The sequence below is a fragment of the Plectrocnemia conspersa genome, unplaced genomic scaffold (genome assembly GCF_051122295.1).
Source record: "Plectrocnemia conspersa isolate PC_06_02 unplaced genomic scaffold, ASM5112229v1 ptg000014l, whole genome shotgun sequence".
NCBI lineage: Eukaryota > Metazoa > Arthropoda > Insecta > Trichoptera > Polycentropodidae > Plectrocnemia > Plectrocnemia conspersa.
The window spans coordinates 31,942,917-31,967,161 of NW_028277178.1; the positions used below are offsets into that span (position 1 = coordinate 31,942,917).

Here is a 24,245-nt window from a genome sequence, read left to right on the forward strand (position 1 = left end):
AATATTTACGACCTTATATTAGAAATTATTTTTTTTCAACGATAGCAATATATTAATATTATTTTAAATACATTCATCGAACAAATGACATTTCTAGTTGAAAAGTGACAAAGATATAAAAAAGGGCAAAGATAAAAAGGTAAAAAATAAAATAATAAATAAACTCTACTTCACAATATTTGCTTCCCGAAAACAATTCACGATACATGTCTACCAAAAGCTTATCTTTCTTATCAGTATGCAGAATTTAAATTAGCATCACTAATCCGTAAGGAGTTTGCGCAGCTGATAGACTACTTTATTATGCTAAACGTGTCGACAGACGATATTTTACTTTTAGCAGATTTACTAATTGAAATCAAAATTGCTAATGAATTTTGCATCCTCCGTTCGTTGTATATTATATAAAGGTACTCCAGGTTAGCAAATATTGCACTTGATAAGCAATGAGGAAAAATTTATTTTGTTATTATGTTTATATAAATAAAAAAAAAATATACAAAATTTGTTCAAAATGAAAACCATTATATTGGTACTCTCTTCTCATTGAGTTAAAGTAATTAAAATATCAATCTCAGATGAATCAAGATATAATTAATTTAATATGTATACATATTGCTGAACATTTTAAACTCCCTATCGTACACGCATGTATTACGTACGCAAGTTAACGCAATTTTGCATATGCTTTTGACCCTTAGTTTACCTTGTCAAAAAATCGCGCAAAATGTTCTCGGCGGTAAACCATACGAATACCACAGTTAAGTACCGCACACGCATTTTAGTGCGTTTCCGACGTCAGACTTCTGTTTTCCGTTCGTTTACATGAAAGTTGTAAATATGTTTTCGTCCGTAAATACACTATAGTGTACGTTGTAAATCGATAGAATTAAATTGCGGCTTTTCTCCGCCGCTGCTGCACTCTGTTTACAAAATGTGATTATTTCCGCGCAATCTAACAGTTTCCGCCCATCCTATTCCACTTTATTTTCCTATAGCACAGTGCTTTAACCTGGGTTCGGCCAAAGTTTTGAAAGGGTTTCGCTTTACAGGACAGACAAATTCAACAATTTTATTATTAAAACAAATATCCATAAATGCCGATGACTAAAAGTTTTCTTCATGCTTGTGTTAAAATTGTAAATTTTATTAAATCAATGCCATTGATTGCAAGAATTTTCACCTTATCATGTAAAAATATAATCTTAAATTTAGGGTTCCTTAACCCTTTGTAGTCCTAGTTTTTTTTAACTAGTATTACCCTAGGTCCAACCTAATTTGTATGAATATATTTAATTAAATTATTTAATGATCATTAAATATATATAAAAAAACTATTTCTTCTATATTATATGAAATAAATTATATTTTGGCAGAATTAACTTTAGAAGTTGAATTATATGTTTGTAATTTAAAAAATATATTTTTCCCTATTATATTAATTTATTTATTTATTACTAGAATTTTAATTTTTTTAATTGGAATATATTTTTATTGAAATTAAATTTTATAATTTAATGGAATTTAATTGATATTAATTCAAGAAATGTACTAATATTAATATTTTTAAATTATGAAAGTTTTTATTTATAAGATTTTTTTATTATATTATTTATATAATAAATGAAATATTTAAAGTACGTTCTATTTATTTTATTTATAAATTAATTTTATTAAATAACTTGAGAAAAAATGTCCAGACGTAATGGACATAGGAGCTGCTAGTAAAAAGCAAAGGTCCAATACACGTGGACAGAGGACTCAAAAGGGTTAAAGAAGCTGTACAGTGTACACCAGTGGCGTGCGGTCCATACATGCGGTAGATGCAGCGCATGCCTTGGGATTGTAAAACAATTCTAAAAATTAAATATTTGTATCATTTATTATTTTTTTAATTTACGTAATTATGAAACGTAGTCTCTCAGAAAATCAGCTACATACAACCATACCGAGGGAGCGGCTAAAGCCGACTGCAGCGAGGGCGAGCTGGTTGGCCAGCTAGCTGTCTTGTGCAATCGATACGCGTGCGCCATGAATTGCTTATCGGGAATTTAATTGGTTATATGATTAAAGTTGCATGAATTCATTAAAATAATATTTTTTTAGTTTCTTTGCAATTATTTTTAGATGATTAGTAAAACATTAAAGGTTTTAAATGCAATATATTTAAAAGAATTTGTGCCAAACTTCACAGAAGCAGGTCTATTTTCATAATTATGTAACTGATTTCTGAATTTTTAATCATTTCTGTTAAGTTACCATTATTAGTTATTATTTTGATAGAATAGTTATAGACAAAACTTTACTTTTCATATAAATACATATACGTCTTTCGTGTGAGCATCATATATTTTATTATTTTTATGTTTAGTTCAAATTTGACAGTCGTAAACCCAGTGCGCTACTAATTATAAATTATGCGTAACATAAATTATAACCAATATATGTTACTGCAGCTGGGGCTGGTATTTTTAATAATAGCGCATTTTTTCATAAACAAAAATTCGAACCCGCAACCTCAGTGTTACTAGTCTGAGACTTTATAGAATGGGTTATTCCGTCTTTTTATTAATTATAAACTATTACAGCTCAGAATCGATAGATTTCACTATGCACGACCCATATTCACCCATGAGCTTAGGAATAGTTAAAAAATGTAATCTGAGATGATCTCTGTGGTGCGCTGCTACCTCCTTCCTTTGCAGGCCGCGGATCGTAATTCCGTTATCACTGACATCTGGCGGAGGGAAGGGGGTTCTCGGAACTAAAACTTCGTAGATTTGTATGCCTCTTCTAAATTGAATTTTTCAAGTTTTTATCTCGTTTGGTGTTACACGTAGTCGCTATCGTTTTGCTTGACGTGTGTAAGTCGATTTTTACCAAAATTCTTGGCATTTTCTTTTTAGGCTGCAATTCGAGACAAGTCGGTTCGCGACAAACATACAAAATAAATAATATGTTTTTATTTCATGTGCATACAAAATAAAAATTCATCGCTTATCAGCGCGAACAATAAAAATTCCAATTTTCCGCGAATGGCATTCTTTTGCGATGTAGAATTGTTTTATGCTAAATAAGTAGTAAATGTATTGTGAAGTGGCAATACTTTTTATTATATAAAAAATCGAAGAAACTCGAGGACAAAGCGAGTATAACTCGAATGTTCTAATCGTATCATAATTAGATTATTACTGACAATCGTGTCATGATTGTTGATGACTAACTAGACCGCACAATTAAAAAAGCAAACAATACTCAATACGGAAAAACGTCAAGGGTCGCACTTTTCCATCACACTTTCAGCCGTTCGTTAGGTTTCAATTTCATTTCATGAATAGAAACCGCCACCCGGTGTTTGTCCGCGTTGCCAGGTCACTGATTTTCAATTTATCGCGCTATTTTTTGCCAACACTGAACATACATATGTACATACACGGTGGCTAAATATCAACTTCGTCTTAAATTGAAACGTGTGTATATGAGGAAAATGTAAAAAAAAGACTATCTATTCAGATAATAGATTTTTTATAAAATATGTATCATGGGAAACAACAATCGACGGTTCATTGTTGCACACATCCGTTGTAGCACACGTTAGCTTTGTTCCCCTTGAACCTCTGCAGTACGTGTGTGTGTTCATGAAGAGCAAAATGCCCGTGTAATTAGAGTGCACCTCATCACGCAATAATGAATACCGCGTGCGACTATGATATAAGAACGATCTTCCACGGTATGTGAACTTTACCTTGTCGTGGCGAATGGTGTTTTATTTTTGCTTTAATGTAAAGCTGCTTCCAGACTATTGCCGTATAGAGACGAGCACAAAGCTCCAACTTGACACTCCAGAGAGCGAGCGAGCTAGACCTCTAAGTCAAGTCAGACTCGCCGCTTACTTGAAAATGCCTGAAATTTCCTTTGTGAATTAATATTTACCTGTATAACAAGGGAGCTCAAAATTGTGTTTTTAAAGGCTTCATGTTAGAAATTATACATGTATAATATGTTATAGTGCCGCTATATTTTCACTAGCATAAATATACAGCTGTAGCCAATTAAAAGTTTCATAGGCAATATTTCACGAATTCTATTAATAAAATGTATTATTTCCTTAAAACTTGTTCTATTGTACTTTTTTATGATCAAGTGCATCTGTAGTAATAATTTAGAAAATATTTTAATTTGTAAAGCCTCCTCAGTTGCACGTTAGCTTCGGAAAAAGACAAACCCAAAATCATAGAGAGATCTAAACAAACGTCCATCACGAATAACATCTAAAATAATAGCATATCTCTAAGATAATATTTCACTTCTAGAGTTTTTTGGTTCTGCTATTCGAAAATTCATTAAAAAATATCGCGAAACAGGAATTCTAGCAAGGGGGTGCCTGGAAGCGTATGACGTCAGCTCGAGAAGATCGCAGAATAAAGGATATAATAAAATATATCGATTCAAAACTGCTGCTGAAATACAAACAGAATTGCAACTTACTTCAAACTCGAATATTTTGAGACGGACAGTGAATAGACGGTTGGTTGAAGCTGGATTTAAAACGCGAAACACAGCAAAAAAACACTACTGAGAAAATGAAAAATAATCGCAAAAGCTCATCGCCATTGGACCGTCGAAGATTGGAGAAAAGTGGCTTTCTCCGACGAATCCAAATTTAATCTGTTTGCAGCAGATGGTAAGCGATTATTAAAGAAGCGAAAGATTTCATCCCTTATGCATTAATCGATTCACCGAGCACTCACCCTATGTGATGATCTGGAGTGCATGACAGCTTATGGATTGGACTCTGTAAATTTCATCCAGGTCACTATGAATGCAAAAATATGTAAATCGGTTATATAAAACGACTTTAATCCAACCCTTGAAGAAATTTCCCAAAGTACTGCTGAACCATTTTGCTGCCCCGTGCCATCGAGCTCGTTCTCTGAGTCCAATTATAGTTTTTACATTCAAACTTTCACTTAATTAATCCTCTTATCTGTAGATTACACAATTACATCATTAATATGGCCAGGAAACAGCCCCAACCTAAACCCAATTGTATATAAATAAATAATGATAAGTATAAACAAATACTTTTACTAGCACCTGCCAGATAAATTATGTTTTCACTGGAAAAATATATATTTACTGGTAAAAAGTGAACCGATATGATTTCACTAAAATGCATATTTAAAAAAATTTTTTTTCAGATTTTCTTTGAAGTGTATCCCGAGAATTTCTGGTTTAAAATCAAGGACATAATTTTAACTTTTCTTAACACACATTGCAATAAGATTCATAGTATTTAAATAAATGACATACATTTTTCTAGTCCAATTCAAGCAGAGGAAAATGCCCCTACCCCCAATTGACGTCCCTGGTCACTTCAGAAATATTTAAATAAATATTTTTTATTGTTTAAAGGTTAACGGTACTAAAGAATTTCGCGAATGGTTAATTTTTTCAGAAACTATAATAGTAAATGTGTTTATTGTTGTGTGTACATTTTTTTGAGAACTAATACTGAATATATTCCGTGGTATTACGAATGGAAAATTTAAACGGCGAGATAAAGGAAAATGAGAATGCAAAAGATACTTTTTCTATATTTTATTTTGGACGCTCGTTACAGGGCGTTCGTACTGCGACGGCGCCGACACGATTTCATTGCGTTTGACGTGAATTTTTGACTTATGAGAAGTTACAATTGCTTTTACGCCTACCTATTGACCAAAATTCGATTTGAATACACTTTGATCGATTTATTAGAAGTCCGTAGTAATATTGGTAAGGATAGCTATCATATTTTTAAAACTTAGTGTAATATCGAAGTGCAGACAAACTATGGAGCAATATCAACACCATTCTGTATTATAAGGCCGTCGCGTAGGATTTTCCCATAGCCGTGACGTCACGGTCCAACGGTATAGACAACACCATTCTGTATTATAAGGCCGTCGCGTAGGATTTTCCCATAGCCGTGACGTCACGGTCCAACGGTATAGAGCGCGACGGTCGGCGGCGGCCAGAACTAAACCGTCCGTTGGCGCGCGACGCGTCAGATTCACGTGCGCGTGTTTATTTACCAAAAATCGGTTAAATATCGCAGTTAACCATTTATCCGTGTCGTCGTGTGTTATTCAGTGTTATTTGGTGTATTTGCAACCATGGTTTATACGTGTTGTGTCCCAAATTGCAACGGAAACTACAAGAACGGCCCCAAAGTCAGCGTCTACAAATTTCCTCGAGATGAAGCGACTAAAAACAAATGGATCCGGGCGATTCATCGAGCACATTTTGCTCCTACTCGACATTCTAGGGTACGTATTGTTTTTACACATATAAGTGCTTGTTTATATTTTGCATGTTGATCGATACACACACCTAACCTACAATATAATGGATCATAACATAACATAGGTATGCGAGCGCCACTTTACCGAAACGGATTTCAGACGAAATAGTGAATATTATGACGAAAGAACCGGACGTCATCTGAGCGTTCCCTTGGACAAAAAAGCATTGAAAGAATCAGCAGTTCCGACGAAGCTACCCAATTGTCCAGATTATCTATCTGCTTCGGCTTCTACTTCGACCAGAGAGAGTGCAGAAGAGAGACGCACGCGTATCGACAATTCCAATATAGAAGCTGCAATTGCCAACAGCTATCGTTCCAAAGCTAAATATGATAGTAATAGAGTATTTTCCAATTTTAATCAATTTATTGTTTGTCTAGATAGCCATAATGTCGACGAGGAGTGGACCATAGTCAAGAAAAACGGCCTGGTAAAATTTATTTTAATAGAAGACGTTCCAGCCCCCGTCATTACGCTCTCTGCCGTATTTAGCCAAAACTTAAAATTAACATTATATAAAAACAAAACCCAACTAACTCGCTTAAATAATAAACAAATCCCATTAGCGTTTCAAAATATTAATGATGTAATTGAAACATTAAATACTTTTAAATCTTCTCACCAAAATGTAAACGAGAGTTCCGTCGATGACAATATTCAATTGATCCTCGATACGTTAGCATCGACTCGTACATTAATAGATGAAGATAAGAGGAAATATATCGATTTTTTAAGTGAGCAAGTAAAACTTTTCAATTGTAAAAAAAATCGTTATAGATATTCACCTGATTTTGTAATATTTTGTAGCATTTTGTTCTCAATATCTCCCCACGCATATAGATACATCAGAAGCTTTGATTATATGATTTTACCTCATCCGACTACAGTTCATAAAATTTGTTTAAAATATAATACCGATCCTCAGATTGAACAAAATGAGGCAAATTTTTTAACTTATATTAAACAAAAGTTTCATTTTTTAAAAGATAGTGATAAAGTTGTTAGTTTAATGATTGACGAAATTTATATTAAGCCATATTTTGATTATAAAGGGGGAAATATTGTAGGTATGGCTTATAACACTGAAGAAGCAGCTAAATCTGCTCATGTATTTATGTTACAAAGTTTGCTTTCTTCGTTTAAAGAAGTTGTGCATATTTTACCTGTAAAAACGATGAAAGCAATGGAATTATTTAACTTCATTAAGAGAATTGTAGTCGGTCTACAGAATATAGGATTTAATGTAGTCTGTGTCGTAAGTGACAATAATTCTATAAATCGTAAAGCGATGTCTTATTTTGCTTCACCTCCTCAAGTCAGTATAGTTTACAAACATCCTTGCAAAGATAATGCACCTTTGTTTTATATTTTAGATTCTGTTCACGTATTGAAATGTATACGAAATAATTGGATTAATCAGAAAGATACCGATCAGTCGATTAAGTTTCCATCTTTTGAAAATGTAAACGATGATACTTTATCTGTAGCTTCCTTTTTAAATGTGGAAAAATTGTATCAAATGGAAAATAATCAACTTGTCAAATATGCTCACACATTAAATTTAAAATCTCTCTCACCTAGTTGCTTTGAAAAACAAAATGTAAAATTAGTATTAAATATATTTAACGACAATGTTATACAGGGACTGTTAGAAATAGGTCAGCAGCATAATTTATCTAACCACCGATCTACTGCTGAATTTATTAGATTAATAAAAACTTGGTGGGAAATAGTAAATGTAAAAACACTGCACAAAGGTGACAGATTTAGAAATCCTCTTCAAAATCCTCTCGTACCTGCCGAAGAAAATTCAAAATTTTTAGAAAAATTTCTAATATGGTTAGATTTTTGGAAAGGATTAAATGTAAAATGTAATAAACTAACCAGAGAAACGCACGATGCAATTTCCCACACGACACACGGGCTTTTACAATTAAGTGAATATTGCAAGGCAGAATTAAATTTCAAGTATTTGCTTCCAGGCAAAATTCAGACAGACAATCTTGAAGCCCGTTTTGGTAAATATAGGACGATGGCAGGTTCTCAATATTTAATTACAATAAGACAAGTGTTTGAAGTTGAATCCAAAATTAGAATCCAAAATTTATTGCCATTAACGTTAACGTCTGAAAAATTTGGAAATATTAATTTAGAAAATAGTATAGAAATTGATAATGAACCTAACGTAGAATCAACTAATTTTATGTCAGAAACAACAGACTTCGATTTAATTTATACTGAAGAGGATTTTAATATGATTCAACCACAGTTACCTATATTTACATATTTAGCAGGCTATTGTGCAAGAGTAGTACTAAAAAGAGTTAAGTGTGATATTTGTAAAAAGTTTTTAGTTTTAGACAAACATTTAAATTTTGCTAATTTAGAAGAAAATTTCAATTTTATTAAAAATGTTGATAGAGGCGGTTTATTGTATCCGCACTCTGATTTAGTAAATGTAATTATGCTAAATTACATTACAATAAACAAATTAATTAGCACTAATCATGAAAATAAGTTTTTAAAATGTAAAGCTCAGAGGGAATTAGTAATATGTTTAACGTTAAATACAGTCGAAGAACATGATTTCTTTCTATCGGAATTTTATTGTCCATCATTGAAGCATACCGATTTTAATATTTTAAGGCTATTAATAAAAACATCTACAAATATATTTTTAAACAATTATATGAAAAAGAAAAATAACATAATATCGATTAATTCTGATGGAAAGAAAAGGAGAAAATTAGAAACACTCACCTCGGGTAGTTAGTTTTAAGATTTTTTTATTTTGTAAATATGTTGGGTTTTGTTTTGTATCATACCAATTAATTTTAATTAGACATATGTCAACTTACTTTAAAAGAGATCAGCTGAGCTGCAAAAAAGATATGTATTCAAATATTAATTTGTATGTATAAATATGGCAATGATTGACTTAATGTATTCACTTTTCCAGATCAAAACAACAATAGATTGAAGTAGCGATTCGAGAGAAAGCTGTTATATGTCAAATAAAATTCAAGTTTTATAAGTGAAATGGAGAAAAGTTATATTTATAAACAAATTATCTTGAACTATAAGAATGAAATTTATGTTAAGACCATGTACTAAAATTTGTTATATGTTTTATGTAATTGAATATGTAAACTCTTATCAAATAAACAGTGAAAAAGTTTTTTCATTAACATACAAATAAACTAGAATTTTCGGACATTCCTTAAATGTACTTTGTTTTAATTATATTTTTTTTATTGACCTATTTTTAAAAAATGTTCTGATAATTTTCAAAACTAGTAATAAAAATCATAAATGAAACCTTGATTTTATTAAATTTAAGAATTATTTTTATTCTAAAAAGGCTATTAAAAATACCGAAATCGTAAAAGCGCGTAGATTCTCTAGTACGTTTGCCGCGCCGAGTATCCCTACACCCAATGACGTCACGCGCGCTGCTGTCCGGCCTTCTATCTAGGTGGTGTTGGCAATATGCGAGATGAAACATCTGATATTATGAGTTGGCTTATTTTATATTTTGGACTAGACCTAATGAAAGTTTTAAGACTATAATTAGTTTTAGGTTTTCATTATGCATGTTGGGTTTGGTTAATTTGTGTAGGTTAAGTTTTGGTTTGAACAGCATATGGACGTTTTGCAACTGTAATTGAGTTTCATAGACATTTTAGAGCAGCTTATATTGCCCCCTCAAATGACGTCCTGCTTGACAAAATTATTTTCAAAGCGCTATCATTATTAAACCTTTTTTTAATTGCAATTAAATACAATGACCAATATATTACTGAACTATCAAAAAAAAAATTCTAACCAATCAAAATTTTTCGTAAATTTTTTTTTTGAATATAGAATGAATAGAAATACCAGTTTTTGAGTAAACTATATTATTCGTTCAAGCTACGCGGATGGTGTTTTATCAAATTTTCTTAACGAAAAATAATATTTAAAATTAAAATATCTATTATATTTTTTTCTTAATATTTTTTTCTTAATAAGCATCAGAACAGGTTTTAATACTGTTTTTGCCGTATGACGGTAATCGTCGAGATAGTTTTCCCCATAAAACGCTTATCATACTGCCATCTATTGAATCAATGTTTGTACTATAATATGTGAAAAAAATATTACGACTTTATTTTTCCATTGAATAGAAATTTTATTGTGACGAAGCCCTAAATTATAGTATGAATTCAATTTGACCCATGTTAGCTGTTCTAACCCGCCATCAACTGAAGTTTAAGATGCTATTCAATTTCTTTGTAAATATGAGAATAAAAAATGGGTAATGTTTGTCAATACAGTTATCTACTAAAAGTCGGTGAGAGACCATGATATAGGAACTGCGTTAAATATCGTATTAAGCTTTATTATTATTTTTACGTAAGAATTTGATAACTTAATTTAAATGAAAAATTATGCGCTGCTTACAAAACGAATTGGGGATTTTCTAGCATTTTGAATCTATTTTATGTGAATCATACATCGAAATAAATATAAATAATGCATGTAGTCACACGTCATGAGTAGCCATAAAAATAATAAAATCCATTATAAAAAGACGTACAAATGATAATCAATGCAAGAAAAAACTTTAAGCAAAATAAAATAGTTTGCTAAAATAGACATCTATAAACGAAACTAATGTAAAGTTTATCTTATCTTTGTGGAAAAAACACAAAACTGTTGCGGTGCTGTCGATAAAGCCAAATAACTTGATAAACAAAATTTCTCTTATTATTATAAATTATCATATTTGTAATTATTTCTATTTTTCGTTTTTTTAAGTTACAAAATCTTAATGTTCGGTTCTCATTCAGACAATTGAAACACATGTTAATCTCTAAAATTTAGGATTCACAAAGTTTTTCACATTATATTACAATGGCATACTTGTTTAATATATATAAAATATTATCATAAATTTGAATATCAGCTATTTACATAATTTCGTATTCTATCTATACCTTGTTTTTATTTACATTGTTATGCATTTGTCCCCATTTTACATTGTATGTATCATTATTGATCTTTAATTATCAGCTTAATGCCCTACTTTTGTTCATACACGTTTCCGTTTAACCTTTAATTTGTATTAAATTAGCTATTTTTATTTTACAGATATCCCAGACATCCCGGAGGATATCAAACACTTGCGAGCATTGCAGGTTGCAGATTTCAGCAGTAATCCAATACCGAGATTACCGCCGGGATTCAGTCAGCTGAGGGCTCTCACCATATTGGGGCTGAACGACATGTCCCTCACCAGCTTACCTACGGACTTTGGATGGTTAATATTTTTATTTTGCAGTATGCAAACTGTTAACGCTGAAGTTTAAGGTTTTAATTAAATATACATTTCATCTGGGTTCACAGCTTAGTCTCACTCCGGTATCTCGAGCTGCGAGAAAATCTAATTAAAACTTTGCCCGAATCTTTACAAAATTTAACGAAATTGGAGAGGCTCGACTTGGGCGATAATGAGATCGAAGAACTCGTAAGTGGGATTTTTTAAATCGATTATTAGGCACAACGAGATAATTGTTTTTATTGTCTTTTTTCAGCCGATCCATATCGGATCTTTGCCGGCACTGCAAGAACTTTGGCTGGACCACAATCAACTGCAAACGCTTCCGTCGCAAATCGGTAACCTGTCATCGCTAATATGTTTGGACGTATCGGAAAATCGGTATAGTTTTTATTGCTTTTTCGTCATGTAAATATTTTAACCGACGATTGATCCTATTCGTTTGACTCGTTGCAGACTTGAAAAATTACCCGAAGAAATTGGTGGCCTTAAATCTCTTACAGATTTACTTTTATCTCAAAACCTTCTAGAAACTCTTCCTGACGGTTTATGTAATCTAACTAATCTTACAATATTAAAATTGGACCAAAATAGACTTCATACTTTAAACGATAATATCGGAATGTGAGTATCCGTAACAAATCTTATTTCTTATTATAAACTGCAATATTAACTTATGTTTTTATTTTTTTAATTCAGGTGTGAAAACATGCAGGAGCTTATCCTTACTGAAAATTTTCTCACCGAATTACCCAATAGTATTGGAAACTTGTGTAAATTAACTAATTTAAACGTGGACCGAAATTCGTTGAGTGAATTACCATCGGAGATAGGGAATTTATTAGTATTAGGAGTTCTTAGTTTAAGGGATAACAAATTGGTTGCATTACCCAAAGATTTAGGAAACTGCTCGTCTCTACACGTCCTCGACGTGAGCGGGAACAGGTATGCTTTTTTTCTTCACCGTTACGTATATATTTATTTTATTTATTATTGACCTTTTTAATATTGTAGACTGGAATATCTACCCTATTCGCTCGTACATTTAAACCTCAAAGCTGTATGGTTGTCCGAGAATCAGGCGCAACCGTTGCTCACATTCCAAACAGATCACGATACCGAAACTGGTGAAAATGTTCTTACATGTTTTTTGCTACCGCAATTGGAGTATTCCAAACAGCCAGGTATTATTTTTATTTTATATTTAAATATATACAAGTGTTATGTCTGATTTTTAAAAATCATTACTAAACCATGCACTGGTATTTGGTGTTGCACATATTTGTTACTTAATTTAAATTGTACATAAGATTCTAATTTTATATGTTAAAAAGACAAAAAAATGCATGGTATGTCTTTTTTATAAACCATACTTAAATTAAATGGTTTTATACATGCACATTTTAACACATGCATGTTCATTAATGTACATACACTACTGGGCAAAAGTCTTATGTACCCCGAATGTTTTTTTCCCTATATTTTCAGATATATAAATTTATAAAATGAACACATTTAAACTGATATTTATATTTTTAAGTAGTTCACTTCTTATTTTATCTACTACAAAATCGGCTCTATGCTATTTTTTAATATTATAAATTGCTACCATTTTTAATATCTTTATTGAGTAAAATGAGATATTTATCTACAATTCTAGGCTTTTTTAAATTCAGTAATTAAACACGTTAATTCCTAGTGATCATTTCTTGCTGCTTTTGTGTTAACACTTAACCGACGGATTGGATAGTAACTGCCCATCATGTTCGTTGATGGCAATCCACGGGATGGGTAGATCTATTTTTTTAACCGCGGGTTCTGTAGTCTCTACCTGCAAAAAATAAAGCTTATTGTGCTGCCATCTATGGAATGAATGTTTGTAGTATATTAAAAAGTGTCTTTTTGTACACATAGTGACACTATATTTTTTTCGATGTGAAAAAGCCATAAATTATATAATAAATTTAACTTGGCACACATTAACTCTGTTCTAACCTGACAATGGCTAAAATTTAAGATGCCATTAAATTTATTTGTATCAATTTTGCTTTATGCAAACTACAGATCATAAACCATTTAAAAAATAATTTTAACAGATATACAATACTAGTAAAAATTTTGGGCAATTTCATATTATTATTCCTTTTAACTCAAAAAGTTATACTCAAAGATGCCCATGAATATTTTTACTCAATTGAATTGTTGCAGCAGGGGTATCAAAGACTTTCGCAAAGTACCGTATTTTACATAAATATCTTACACGATCCACTTTTGAATGTTGGTATATTGAATTGTGATTAATATTAAATTTTATTTTAAAATATCTATTTGTCTTAAAATTAAAAACAATTATTTTGCATGTTATCTAATGTATAACTGATATTTTTGTAATATTAAAGAATATGTGTATCTTTATACCAACATTGAAATTAATGTAAATATATTTTTACATTCACACGACAGCAGGTCCGGCGATGTGTACATTTTTATGCTCTTCGTCAGATTTTGCAGTTTTTAAACAATACAGGATTTTGTTTCGCTTTTGTCTGAGGCGTAAGTGTGTTTTGTGATTCGTGCAGGTCGGTGGAGAATCATATTTAAGGACTCGCAGATAATCGACGACTTCGATGCAAACGATATTTTTTCCATAATTTTAATAGCTTTTATGTGCACATTTCATTCTGCTTTTATTGTTGATCTAACTACGTTGTCACGGTGTTAGTTTTACGGTGATTTATAATCACTATCAGTTTATGACCAAAATGTAATTAGATCAATAAGCCATTAGCATATTCGAATAAACACAATGCAATCGTCACCACATTAGAGTTGAAGAACGCTTCGCACGGAGGCAGCGGACGCTTGTATAGGGCAGACCAGAAATTTGATTCTCAGGATCTTGATAAGATAGGAGGTGAGGCCATACGCTTTATTAGGTTGTGTAAATTGTTTTGCTTTTCCTTTACACTTACAAAAACACATACAATTACTATTAATCTGTTTGCTAGTTAATAATAGTTCACTGTACTAAAATAATTAATATAACTAGCAAATTCGATTAATTAATAAATAATGCACTCATAATTTTATTAATGTATATATTAAATTATTTTCTATGATATATGTTATTATCCTGTAAAATAATTTTCGAATCAGTATTAGATTTCATATAGGTGTATTCGAAATGAATGTCGTTTTTTTACGTTCGACTAGGCATTTTCTTCCAATATAATACAGTCTCGTCAACGTTAAACACTTGATCGGGGCTGTATCTACCGTCTTCAATAATTTTAGCTAACTTCCCTTGAAACAGTCTTGCTTCTGATCTTCAAATTGTGAAAAGAACTCGTTTTAATAAGCCCAGTCAGTCATCCTTTATTAGCAACAAATTTTATATCAGACAGGGGACGTGAATTAGATTACTCTAATTGCCTTATCTGTTCATAAAACTCAAGAGCCTTCTCCTTAATTATATACCTACTAATAGGATATTTTTTAATATAATGATAATTTGGAACTTTGTTCTGTATAAAATATGCTTCTTGAAATATCAACCGCATAAAAATAGACCCGAGTGTAAGTACTATAAATCTTAATACAATTGAATATTAAAAAAAGCTGAAATTGTGTCCCTGTTTCTAAACCAGAAATTCTTGGATTATCCCTTAAAGAAAATCTAAAAAAAAACAGTTTCAAATCTATTCCGAAAATATTTTTTCTAAATGTCGTTATCAGTGAAATCATATCGGAATACATTTTCACTGGTAGATATATATTTTTACCAGTGAAAATATATTTATCTGGCAGGTGCTATTAAAATTTATAATTTAGACTTTTCTATATGTAATAACATATATATTTACATACATATCAGTATTTATTTTCATGCGATGTATAAATGTTACAGTTAATGTGTATTTTTCAGTGAACCTATATTTTTACTAGTGAAGTCCAAATACCTTTTCACCAGTATGTATATTATATAATATATCTACTAGCAAAAATATAATTTAATTGATGAGCATTAGTGAAATTATATGCTGCTCTATAATGTCTATGTAACTAAATTTGACAGTTGCGAAACATTCATTCCCTGTTCAAACCCAAACTTAACCCAATGGAATTTATAAAACTAATTATACTTTTAGAAGTTTCTTTAGTTCAAAATATTTATCTCGATGGGAAAATAAGCAGAAGAAGAAGTACAGACAGACTTCGCATCTCGCACATTGTTCCATAGTTTGTCTGCACTTGGATATTACATTATGTTTTAAAAATATGATAGCTATCCTTACCGATATTAATACGGACTTTTGATATGAGAGTTTAGGGGTTATGGCCCTAAGGGTGGTTGAGCTCGCAGCCAATGAGACTCAAATGTGAATCTAGTAAGACTTATTGATATATTTACATGAGTGTGATGAACGATTATCAGTGAGACGTTTCCTCCAAGCGGTAGTGAAGCTGTCGCAGGGATGATCCTCAGGGTTTTTGTGGCTGCTTGCAGCGAACGTCAAGAGGTAGTTCTTCTTGCGTCGAAGGTCATTCAGGAGTTCCAGGTCGTCTCTCTGCGTCTGTCAGTGAGGGCGCATCTGCTGGTCTCTTCTGGTGGCTGCTGGTGTCTGACTCTCCGACTGTCTGTCTCTCTGACCGTCTGCCTCTCCTCATCGGAGTCCGGGCTTATATACTTTAAGGGTTAAAAGCTTGCTGGCCAATCGCATATGTGCAGCGATATTCTAGCCAATCGCTGCAGTTGCTTTGTAGAATGGCGAAATGCGTCTACGCCTTTAGAAAGCGACGTTCGCTCGTACAAGGTCGTATTGCATTTTTCGGAAACGGTCACAGGTGCAGTGATTTATGATATCCATGACTGTTTCGTCACAAAGGGATTCTCTTAACGACGGAGAATATTTACTGTCAGACTTCTGAGAAGGGATAATTGTTTTTTGCGCTCTCATATTGGCCAAAATTCGTTATAATTATTCATTCTAATGCTTGGTTCTCACTTATTTTAAGTTGTAATATTGTTATAAAATGTCTAATACGAACTCTAGATAACCGAGCGCTTCTGCTGCTGACTTTGCCATGAATTCTAAACAGAGGCGTCTGTTTAAATTTGGCCAGAAAAATGCATATCATTTATTGAAATACTACGAATTTTAATGAAATAGAAATATTAAAAAATCGCTCACTGACTACGCAATAGTAACTTGCTGTTATTTTATGGCCAGATTTAAATATTTTATAATGTATAATTCATTTGCAGTCCCGCTAAAATGTTTTTCTATGGAGAAGATTTGGTTACCTGGCCTTTAAATAAGTTGTCGTACAACACCCGTCTTTAGTCTGGTTACTATACGATCGAGAAAAGGCGACTCTGCGACTATGTAGACACTCGCTGATTCCATACACCTTATCTCCAAGTCTTCCCATCTTCTTAATATGTCTGCACCTTTGTATAGCTTAATCTTTTGGTAAGATTTGCTCCTATTTCAGCAACCAGTACATCGTTAGTTAACTTTTATAAATACGACATTCATTTTGGATTCACTTATACATATAAAAAAATTTAATTAATTACTTTTCCTCGACCTTTTTTTATTAATTAGATAAGTTTTATATAATATTGTATTCTTTTTACGGTGTAATAAATTATTTTTGCATCTCTAAATGTCATAGAAACCAAAAGGTCCAGCGACAAAGACTCCGATTCCGACGACTGGGAAGAAAGAGAAGCGTCGCGGCAGCATTCGGTCAAATTCACCGATGACATGCCGGAAGGAAAAGAGGTGAGATGGTTGCGTCAACCTTTTAAGTTCTCGGTGATGGGCTCTATGTTTATAAATAACATATGTAACGTATCGAAAATGCATATGAACTCTTTACGTTAACTGCAAATTTATGTAAAATTCACAGTAATATCATATTATACGACTGATTTTTGATTACATATATACAATCATACTCGAGTTATGTAAGAAATAGTTTCAGAATGATCTTTTTATGAGAAATAATTGTATTTTTATGCATGTAATCAGCACGCTTTATTTGTATATACATATGTATGTATATGTACTTACATAACGTCTAATTTATGTTTATTGAAAAAATACATATTGTATTTTTTACAATAATTTATTATACAGTTTGACCTATATGTATTTAAACTTGTCTTAGTTAAATTCAGTTTTAATAAAGACATTTAAGTTGACTTTGTTTATACATCGAAGGTGTATTGAAAAATATCTGAAAATAGTGGATATTTATCATTTTTATTTATGTTATTTATTTACAATTGAAATATGTTATTGCACGTCTAAATCTTTTTTTATGTTTATATATTGTTTGTTTTATTGTATATAATTGCTTTACTATCTTACTTTGTATTAGGACTATGTCATAGTGATATTTTAAGTTACCATATTTACTCAATTGGCCACTCTCGAATTGGACTGTTAGGCTTCACAGTAATAATATTTTAAGGTGACTTCGGGCAGGGGGAGTGTCATAACACCGGAAGACGGAGAGACACGCAAATTATTAACTTCCCTTGAACAAAGTCGACCGTTCACTGTTGTGCGGAAACTATTTATGACTACTCAGCAAAAGCCTTCCATACAAAGTCATTCTTCTGTTACTAATCTTTCCGAGGTATATGGGATCTAACAATTTACTTATCGATGTGTAGAGCTTTTTACTTATTTTTTTATTTCATCTTCACTACTATCCCATGTACCATATGTACGCTCGAATATGAGATTAAATGTTTATATCGAATGTGCCGATCTTATATTCATTTTTTTTAGCATGTTGCTCTTTTTTTGTATTTATTTTTATTATCGATGTTGTACACGGTGCATTTGTAATAATATTTACCAAATAAGTTTTGGTAGTTCGACTGAAGCTCATTGTGCCAAAGATGTTATATTTTGTAACTATTTTTTATTACAAATGCTACTAATCATCGCATAACATTTTTTTATGCCTTTTCACTTTGTAGTTTGTATTCAATGCACTATAATATTATTATAGATAATATAATAGAATATTAAAATATTAGCCAGATTTTTAGATTTAAATCCTATCCTTGTTCCTACATTATCACAATGAAGTTTTTAAGCATTCAAAAAAAGTGTTTGAGTGATACATACAAAATTACCATATTGAATTATAAAATAGAATCATTCCGTAATAGATACAATTTACAATTAGATACAATTTAGTTTATTCAAAACATTTTATGTTAATATTTGTCGAAAAATGTTCATGTAACACGATTATTTTTAATTTACTTCGAGAAGAAATACACACTACTGAAAATTCTATACCAACGAAGAAATACAGCAATTGTAACGGTAAAGTATTGAAAAAATACATATTTATACAATGAGATGTATTACATTACAATCAATTTAAAAAAAGAAACATAGTGCAGTCAAATGTTATTGTCATTGATTGTAGTACAAGGAGTGTGACTTTTGTACCGTATGAATCATTCAATTGAATTATCATTCTTAATTGTGTTAAAAGATGGGAAAGAGATGGAGAGGGTTGTACAAAGCTTATTTATAAAATAATTTATATAAAATTAATTAACACTTGTAGGCAAATATATTCATGTTCAATTAAATAAAATTTAAGAATAAATAGAAATGCAAAATATAATTATTTCATAAAAACATATTTTGCAAAATAATCTTTCGTTGAAATTATTTTAAAATTAACTATTTAACTAATAATAAATTAAAAAAAAATATTATTAAAATTTATATAAAAAATTGCTCATCCTGTTGATCAATTAAAGTCGACACATATAAGATGACTAAGGTGATTTAATTCGACAGTTTGCTTTTAACCTCCGAGTGTAATAGACGTATATAAGATTGCTTAATCCTTGTGTTTCACATAAATGTAAATGTTAAATGAGCTTTCGCTAACTATTTTTGCTGCACTCTCGACGTTTACTTCAAAATATTAATAATGTTATAATCATTTTAGACTCCGTTTGTACGACAAAACACCCCACATCCGAAGGAATTGAAAGCCAAGGCTCACAAGCTATTTTACGCGAACGCTGCACATAATCAGGCGTTGGAAGAAGCGAAGGCCGAGCCGCAAGAGCAAAATCACAAAGTGGAAGATGAAATGCCACCACCGGAAAGTGTAGACACCGTGAGTCATTATTATTTATTCATACTTTGAAATAATAACTATCTGCTTAATTTTTTTTTAATCATTAGAACCCCGTTGACAAACAAGCTAACGGTAATGAGGCGTCTGTTCCGGAAAATGACAATGACACAACAGATACGGAAACGAACCAGGCTAATGATTCCGACAGCGAAGAGGTTAGCGGTCGTGTTTATTTTAATTTTAAACAAACTCAAGCATGCTATGTAATTTTACTAATGAATTGATTAACATTCTATTGCATACGTAAATTAATAACTTTTCGCTTGTAAAAATATGTGAATCTGATTATCGAGATGTTTCATGAACGTGTCAGGAGTACACTGGATCTAAACGAGTCGGATTTATAACGGGTCCGCGCCCGGGCGAAGACGTAGACGAAGAAGACGACGATGACGACGACGACGACGATGACGAGTCGTCGAATAGACAAAACGCTCAAGATGACGAATCAGACTCTTCGAATCAAAAGAGTAGACTTCATCGTCGCGATACTCCGCATCACCTTAAAAATAAACGAGTTCATAACTCCTTGATGGATAAAGAAAAGGTGGAATCGTTACTGGCTCAGGTCAGAGGCTAAGAATTATTTATTATATATATTTTTCGCTTATCCGCCAAAACGAAAACCAGTGGAATTTATTATTTTTTTGTATAAAAAACGAGCATGAATTAATGTTTGTTGTATCAATATGTGGGGAATATTATATCGTGTCATCTAATAATTTTAAATAATCTAAATTCTACTAATACGATTGGTGTTTAGTAACAAATTTTATACATTCCAAGATTAAAAATTTCATGGACTAAACATCCCGAATATTATTAATACGTATAAAGAAACGCAACTACTTGATATCCCAGACATACTTATTAAGCCATAATTATAGTAAAAATCTGTAGAAAAATATTGTTACATTTTATATAATTAGAAGGGAAAAAACATCAACTATGTAAGAAGAAAAATGATTTATAAGTAGCTTTTTTACCCAGTTTTGTCCATTCTTTAACATGTATATCAAATTATTTTGAATGCTTTTCTAGCATTTATCCCTCATCTCTTCTCATAATGACTGTCCATTGATTTTGGAATTGAAGCCACTCGAAGCAAGTCGCTTTGAATCAATGGTATTCAGGGGATAAACAAAGTTTCGGGTCTGTGTAGTTGAGTTCGATTGAAAACTTAAGAAGTATACCTTATATCCGGTAGTTTCTTTTGAGAAAAATTATTATTTAAATTATATTTGCAAAATATTTATCAAAGAAAAATATAATAAAAATCGTACGTTCGGAGAGTCCGCTACTGAATCTATACTCATTATTTGTATTATTAAAAAACTAGTCCATGAATTTTTATGTCACACTATAATAAAATTAATGACCAATGGGTGATTTAATTTTAACTTTGAATAGCACATGTTTCGCAAATACTCGTATGTGTTATATTTTATCAATATATATTTTCTCACTAGGCTTTAAAACGAAAAGAAGAAGACAATACTGGAAGACTGCAAACATTCCCTGTGAATTCTGAAATCGTAAGAGATCATCAGCTCAGCGAAGGTATGTAGTATTTCAATTTATTTTTTATTTATAAGTATTTGTGAAGCGACATTGGAAATCATATAATAGAGAGAAATACGTGGTTTATTTCGTTATATGTTACTGAGAGTATTGTCAGGAATCATTTCAGCTTTTTCCGGGGGGGGGGGGGGCAAAAATTGGCCAGTCGGTGGTCGTTTTTTTAATTTTTTTCGATTTCATTAAGATTTATAGTCTTTCATCAATAACAAATTCAAGGGGGTCTCTGTTTAGAATCCACACCATTACAGTGAAAATCATTTTAAGACTATAGCAATATTACGCCTTACAATAAGTGAAAATCGAGCATTAGAATGAAGCATTAAACCGAATTTTTCCCAATAGGAGAGCGCAAAAAACAATTATCTCTTCTCAGAAATCAAAAATCCACGTCAAAAGCACAATAAAATCGTGCCATTGCAGTGGGAACGCTTGTTACTGAGCGTTACCACTGCAATGGCGCCGCCACGATTTTATTGCTTTTGACTTCTGAGAAGTGATAATTGTTTCTGCGCCCTTCTATTGACCAAAACTATAGAGCAATATGTGAGACGCGACGTCTGTCTATACTTCTTCTACTTATTTTCCCATGAAAGATGAGTAAGCCTAGTTTGTTTTTTGGACTTGACCTAATGAAAATTCTGAAACTCCAAACTATCATTAGGTCAAGTTGGGTTTGGTTAAGGTGTAACTTCGCAGCCAGAAACTGGTAATAATTTATTCTGTATTATATATATTGAAACAAACTATTGTGGTAGAGAATTGCTTTTCTCCGAGCGCTGGTGGAGAAGCTGGCGGAGAAATGATGTCCTCGGGATGGTCCTCTAAGGTCTCTGGTAGCAGAACGTAGTCGTTATCGATCGTCTAGGACTAGGTGTCTCTCATGTGTCCGCCGCTCTACAGTCTATTGGTGTCTGTTGATCTCTTTCCCATCGTCCCTTTGAGACCGGTCTTATGTATCGTAGGTTGGGAAGCTCTCCATGACTCATAACATTACGGGGATAATTCATCCAATTGTTTCACTCGTTTTTTAGACCAACGAAATATGTCTCTAGAGAGTAAAATTTGCTTGATGCCCATTTCAAAGGTCAAATCATGCAATGGGTTGAGTGTTAACAGTGCTTTTTTCTGTCGCCGTTCATTCTTGTAATTATCGTGGTTATGGGATTTACTGCGCGATTATACAAAGAAGAACCCCCACAGTTTATTTTTTTTTCATTAAAATTCATATAACCCCACTTGCCCTTCCCTCTTCAAATGACGTCTCTGAGTATTGTCCTCATAAATGTAGTAATAGATTGACAGTTTTTAACTGTTACGACAATATGTAAGAAATCGTATTTTATTGTCTATGTTGTAAACGATTTTTAAAAAAGACGCCTAAAATTTTCGCAATGTATAACCAATCGATAAGGCAACGTTAAAATATTAAGCCATATGATTTATAGATTAACTTTTAATCAATCATCACAGCTGTAAAAAATATCTATAAGCGATAAGATTCTTTTACTGAATTGCTACATTTCCTTTTAAGCTATAAACTTTATTGTAAGAATTTCTTACACTATGAATATTAACAAAAACTAGCTGATAAAGTGCGTATATTGTACGTGTCTAGTTACACAATGTTTACATTTGATAGTGCGATAAACGCAATAATTACTAGGGTCATTACTAGATTACGCGAACGTTGCTTTAAGGTGTAACGCATTCTTGAAAAAAAATTACGAAAAATCCAAAATTATCCTTCATCACTTGTTGATATTTTGATGTATCGATTGTAGTAGTGGTATACTAGTAAGTTTACTCACAAAGAAGTGGACGTAAACAAACCAGTATTTTTCGAGTGGCGCTATTGCCAAACATCTGACTCTCGTCCGAAGAACCTTGAAACACATCGAGGAGTGTGAACGTCTTCGAAGTAGCGATAAATATAGTAGTAGTTATATAGTGACCGGTGCTGCATTGCGCATACAAAATGACCCTTGAAGGTAAAACTAAACGTTCACGTGTTGCTCTACTTTTGCTGCCGTTAACCCTTAAAAGTTCCAAGCGACCTATAAATACCCTATTTCATCCTAAAGTAAATTTATCAGTATCATAATATAGATCAACGCGTAATTCACTTATAATTATTTTTTCAACCAAACATGCGTCGCGGTGATGAAATATGTAATTACGTCATTGTTATTGAAGGTGTGGTGTGCCTTAAAATGCGATTCTCGCTTTTGACATAGAATGAAGTGTTAAGTACTTGTTTTGACCAAAGAGCATACGTTACAAAAGTTATGTTTTTAAAACTCTTGATTAACCTTTTATTTTGTTTACTCTCTCGAACCGTGACCTATATTTAGAATTTCCGGCAGATTTTTTATTATTTGCTGCGAGTCCAGAATTCTTATAACCCGTTTGTTTTCCGATGCGAGTATTTCTTTTCAGATTAAAATTCAAGACTTTCCCGCAGATATTTTTATGCTACTGAAATGTATGTTGTAATCTGTAAGTGGAGAGATTGTAATCACCGGAAATCTCGTCGACTATGATGATAAAACGATCATATCTAAGATTTTTAATGGCAAATGACGATAGGTCCGCAAGTCGCTAGCAATTAGCTACTTTCCAAAGAAGCATCTCGAATCGTTTTATAATTTAGCAATTCGACAATGAAGATGCTAGAAAACCAGGCAGCAAAATCGAGCATAAAGCTCTCGATCTCTGTAAAAATATCATAGATAAAATAAACCCATTTAATTTTTATTTTAAAATGCACAACAGTGTGCTTCATCTGAAGCACATAAGTGGTAACC

The 24,245-nt window shown here is 32.0% G+C and overlaps 1 protein-coding gene and 1 long non-coding RNA gene across 40 annotated transcripts in view; both read left to right on the plus strand.

Moving 5' to 3' along the window:
• scrib (scribble planar cell polarity protein) overlaps positions 1–24,245 on the plus strand; it is a 92,750-nt gene that overhangs the window by 36,008 nt on the left and 32,497 nt on the right. For 11 of the 39 annotated variants that reach the window (XM_088203696.1, XM_088203699.1, XM_088203712.1 and 8 more), the window contains exons 3-14: positions 11,481–11,649; positions 11,736–11,856; positions 11,924–12,048; positions 12,124–12,291; positions 12,367–12,612; positions 12,682–12,851; positions 14,495–14,581; positions 17,347–17,456; positions 19,666–19,839; positions 19,908–20,015; positions 20,174–20,428; positions 21,330–21,420. In XM_088203696.1, coding sequence (XP_088059822.1) covers positions 11,481–11,649; positions 11,736–11,856; positions 11,924–12,048; positions 12,124–12,291; positions 12,367–12,612; positions 12,682–12,851; positions 14,495–14,581; positions 17,347–17,456; positions 19,666–19,839; positions 19,908–20,015; positions 20,174–20,428; positions 21,330–21,420 — 1,824 coding nt within the window. Of the gene's footprint in view, positions 1–11,480; positions 11,650–11,735; positions 11,857–11,923; positions 12,049–12,123; positions 12,292–12,366; positions 12,613–12,681; positions 12,852–14,494; positions 14,582–17,346; positions 17,457–19,665; positions 19,840–19,907; positions 20,016–20,173; positions 20,429–21,329; positions 21,421–23,229; positions 23,430–24,245 lie in introns of those variants that run through there. The other 28 variants (XM_088203697.1, XM_088203701.1, XM_088203713.1 and 25 more) reach the window with 5 other exon arrangements.
• LOC148226796 (uncharacterized) lies at positions 6,019–7,155 on the plus strand. The gene is made up of 2 exons (XR_015812310.1): positions 6,019–6,311; positions 6,412–7,155. It is a non-coding gene; the product is annotated as an uncharacterized LOC148226796 (long non-coding RNA).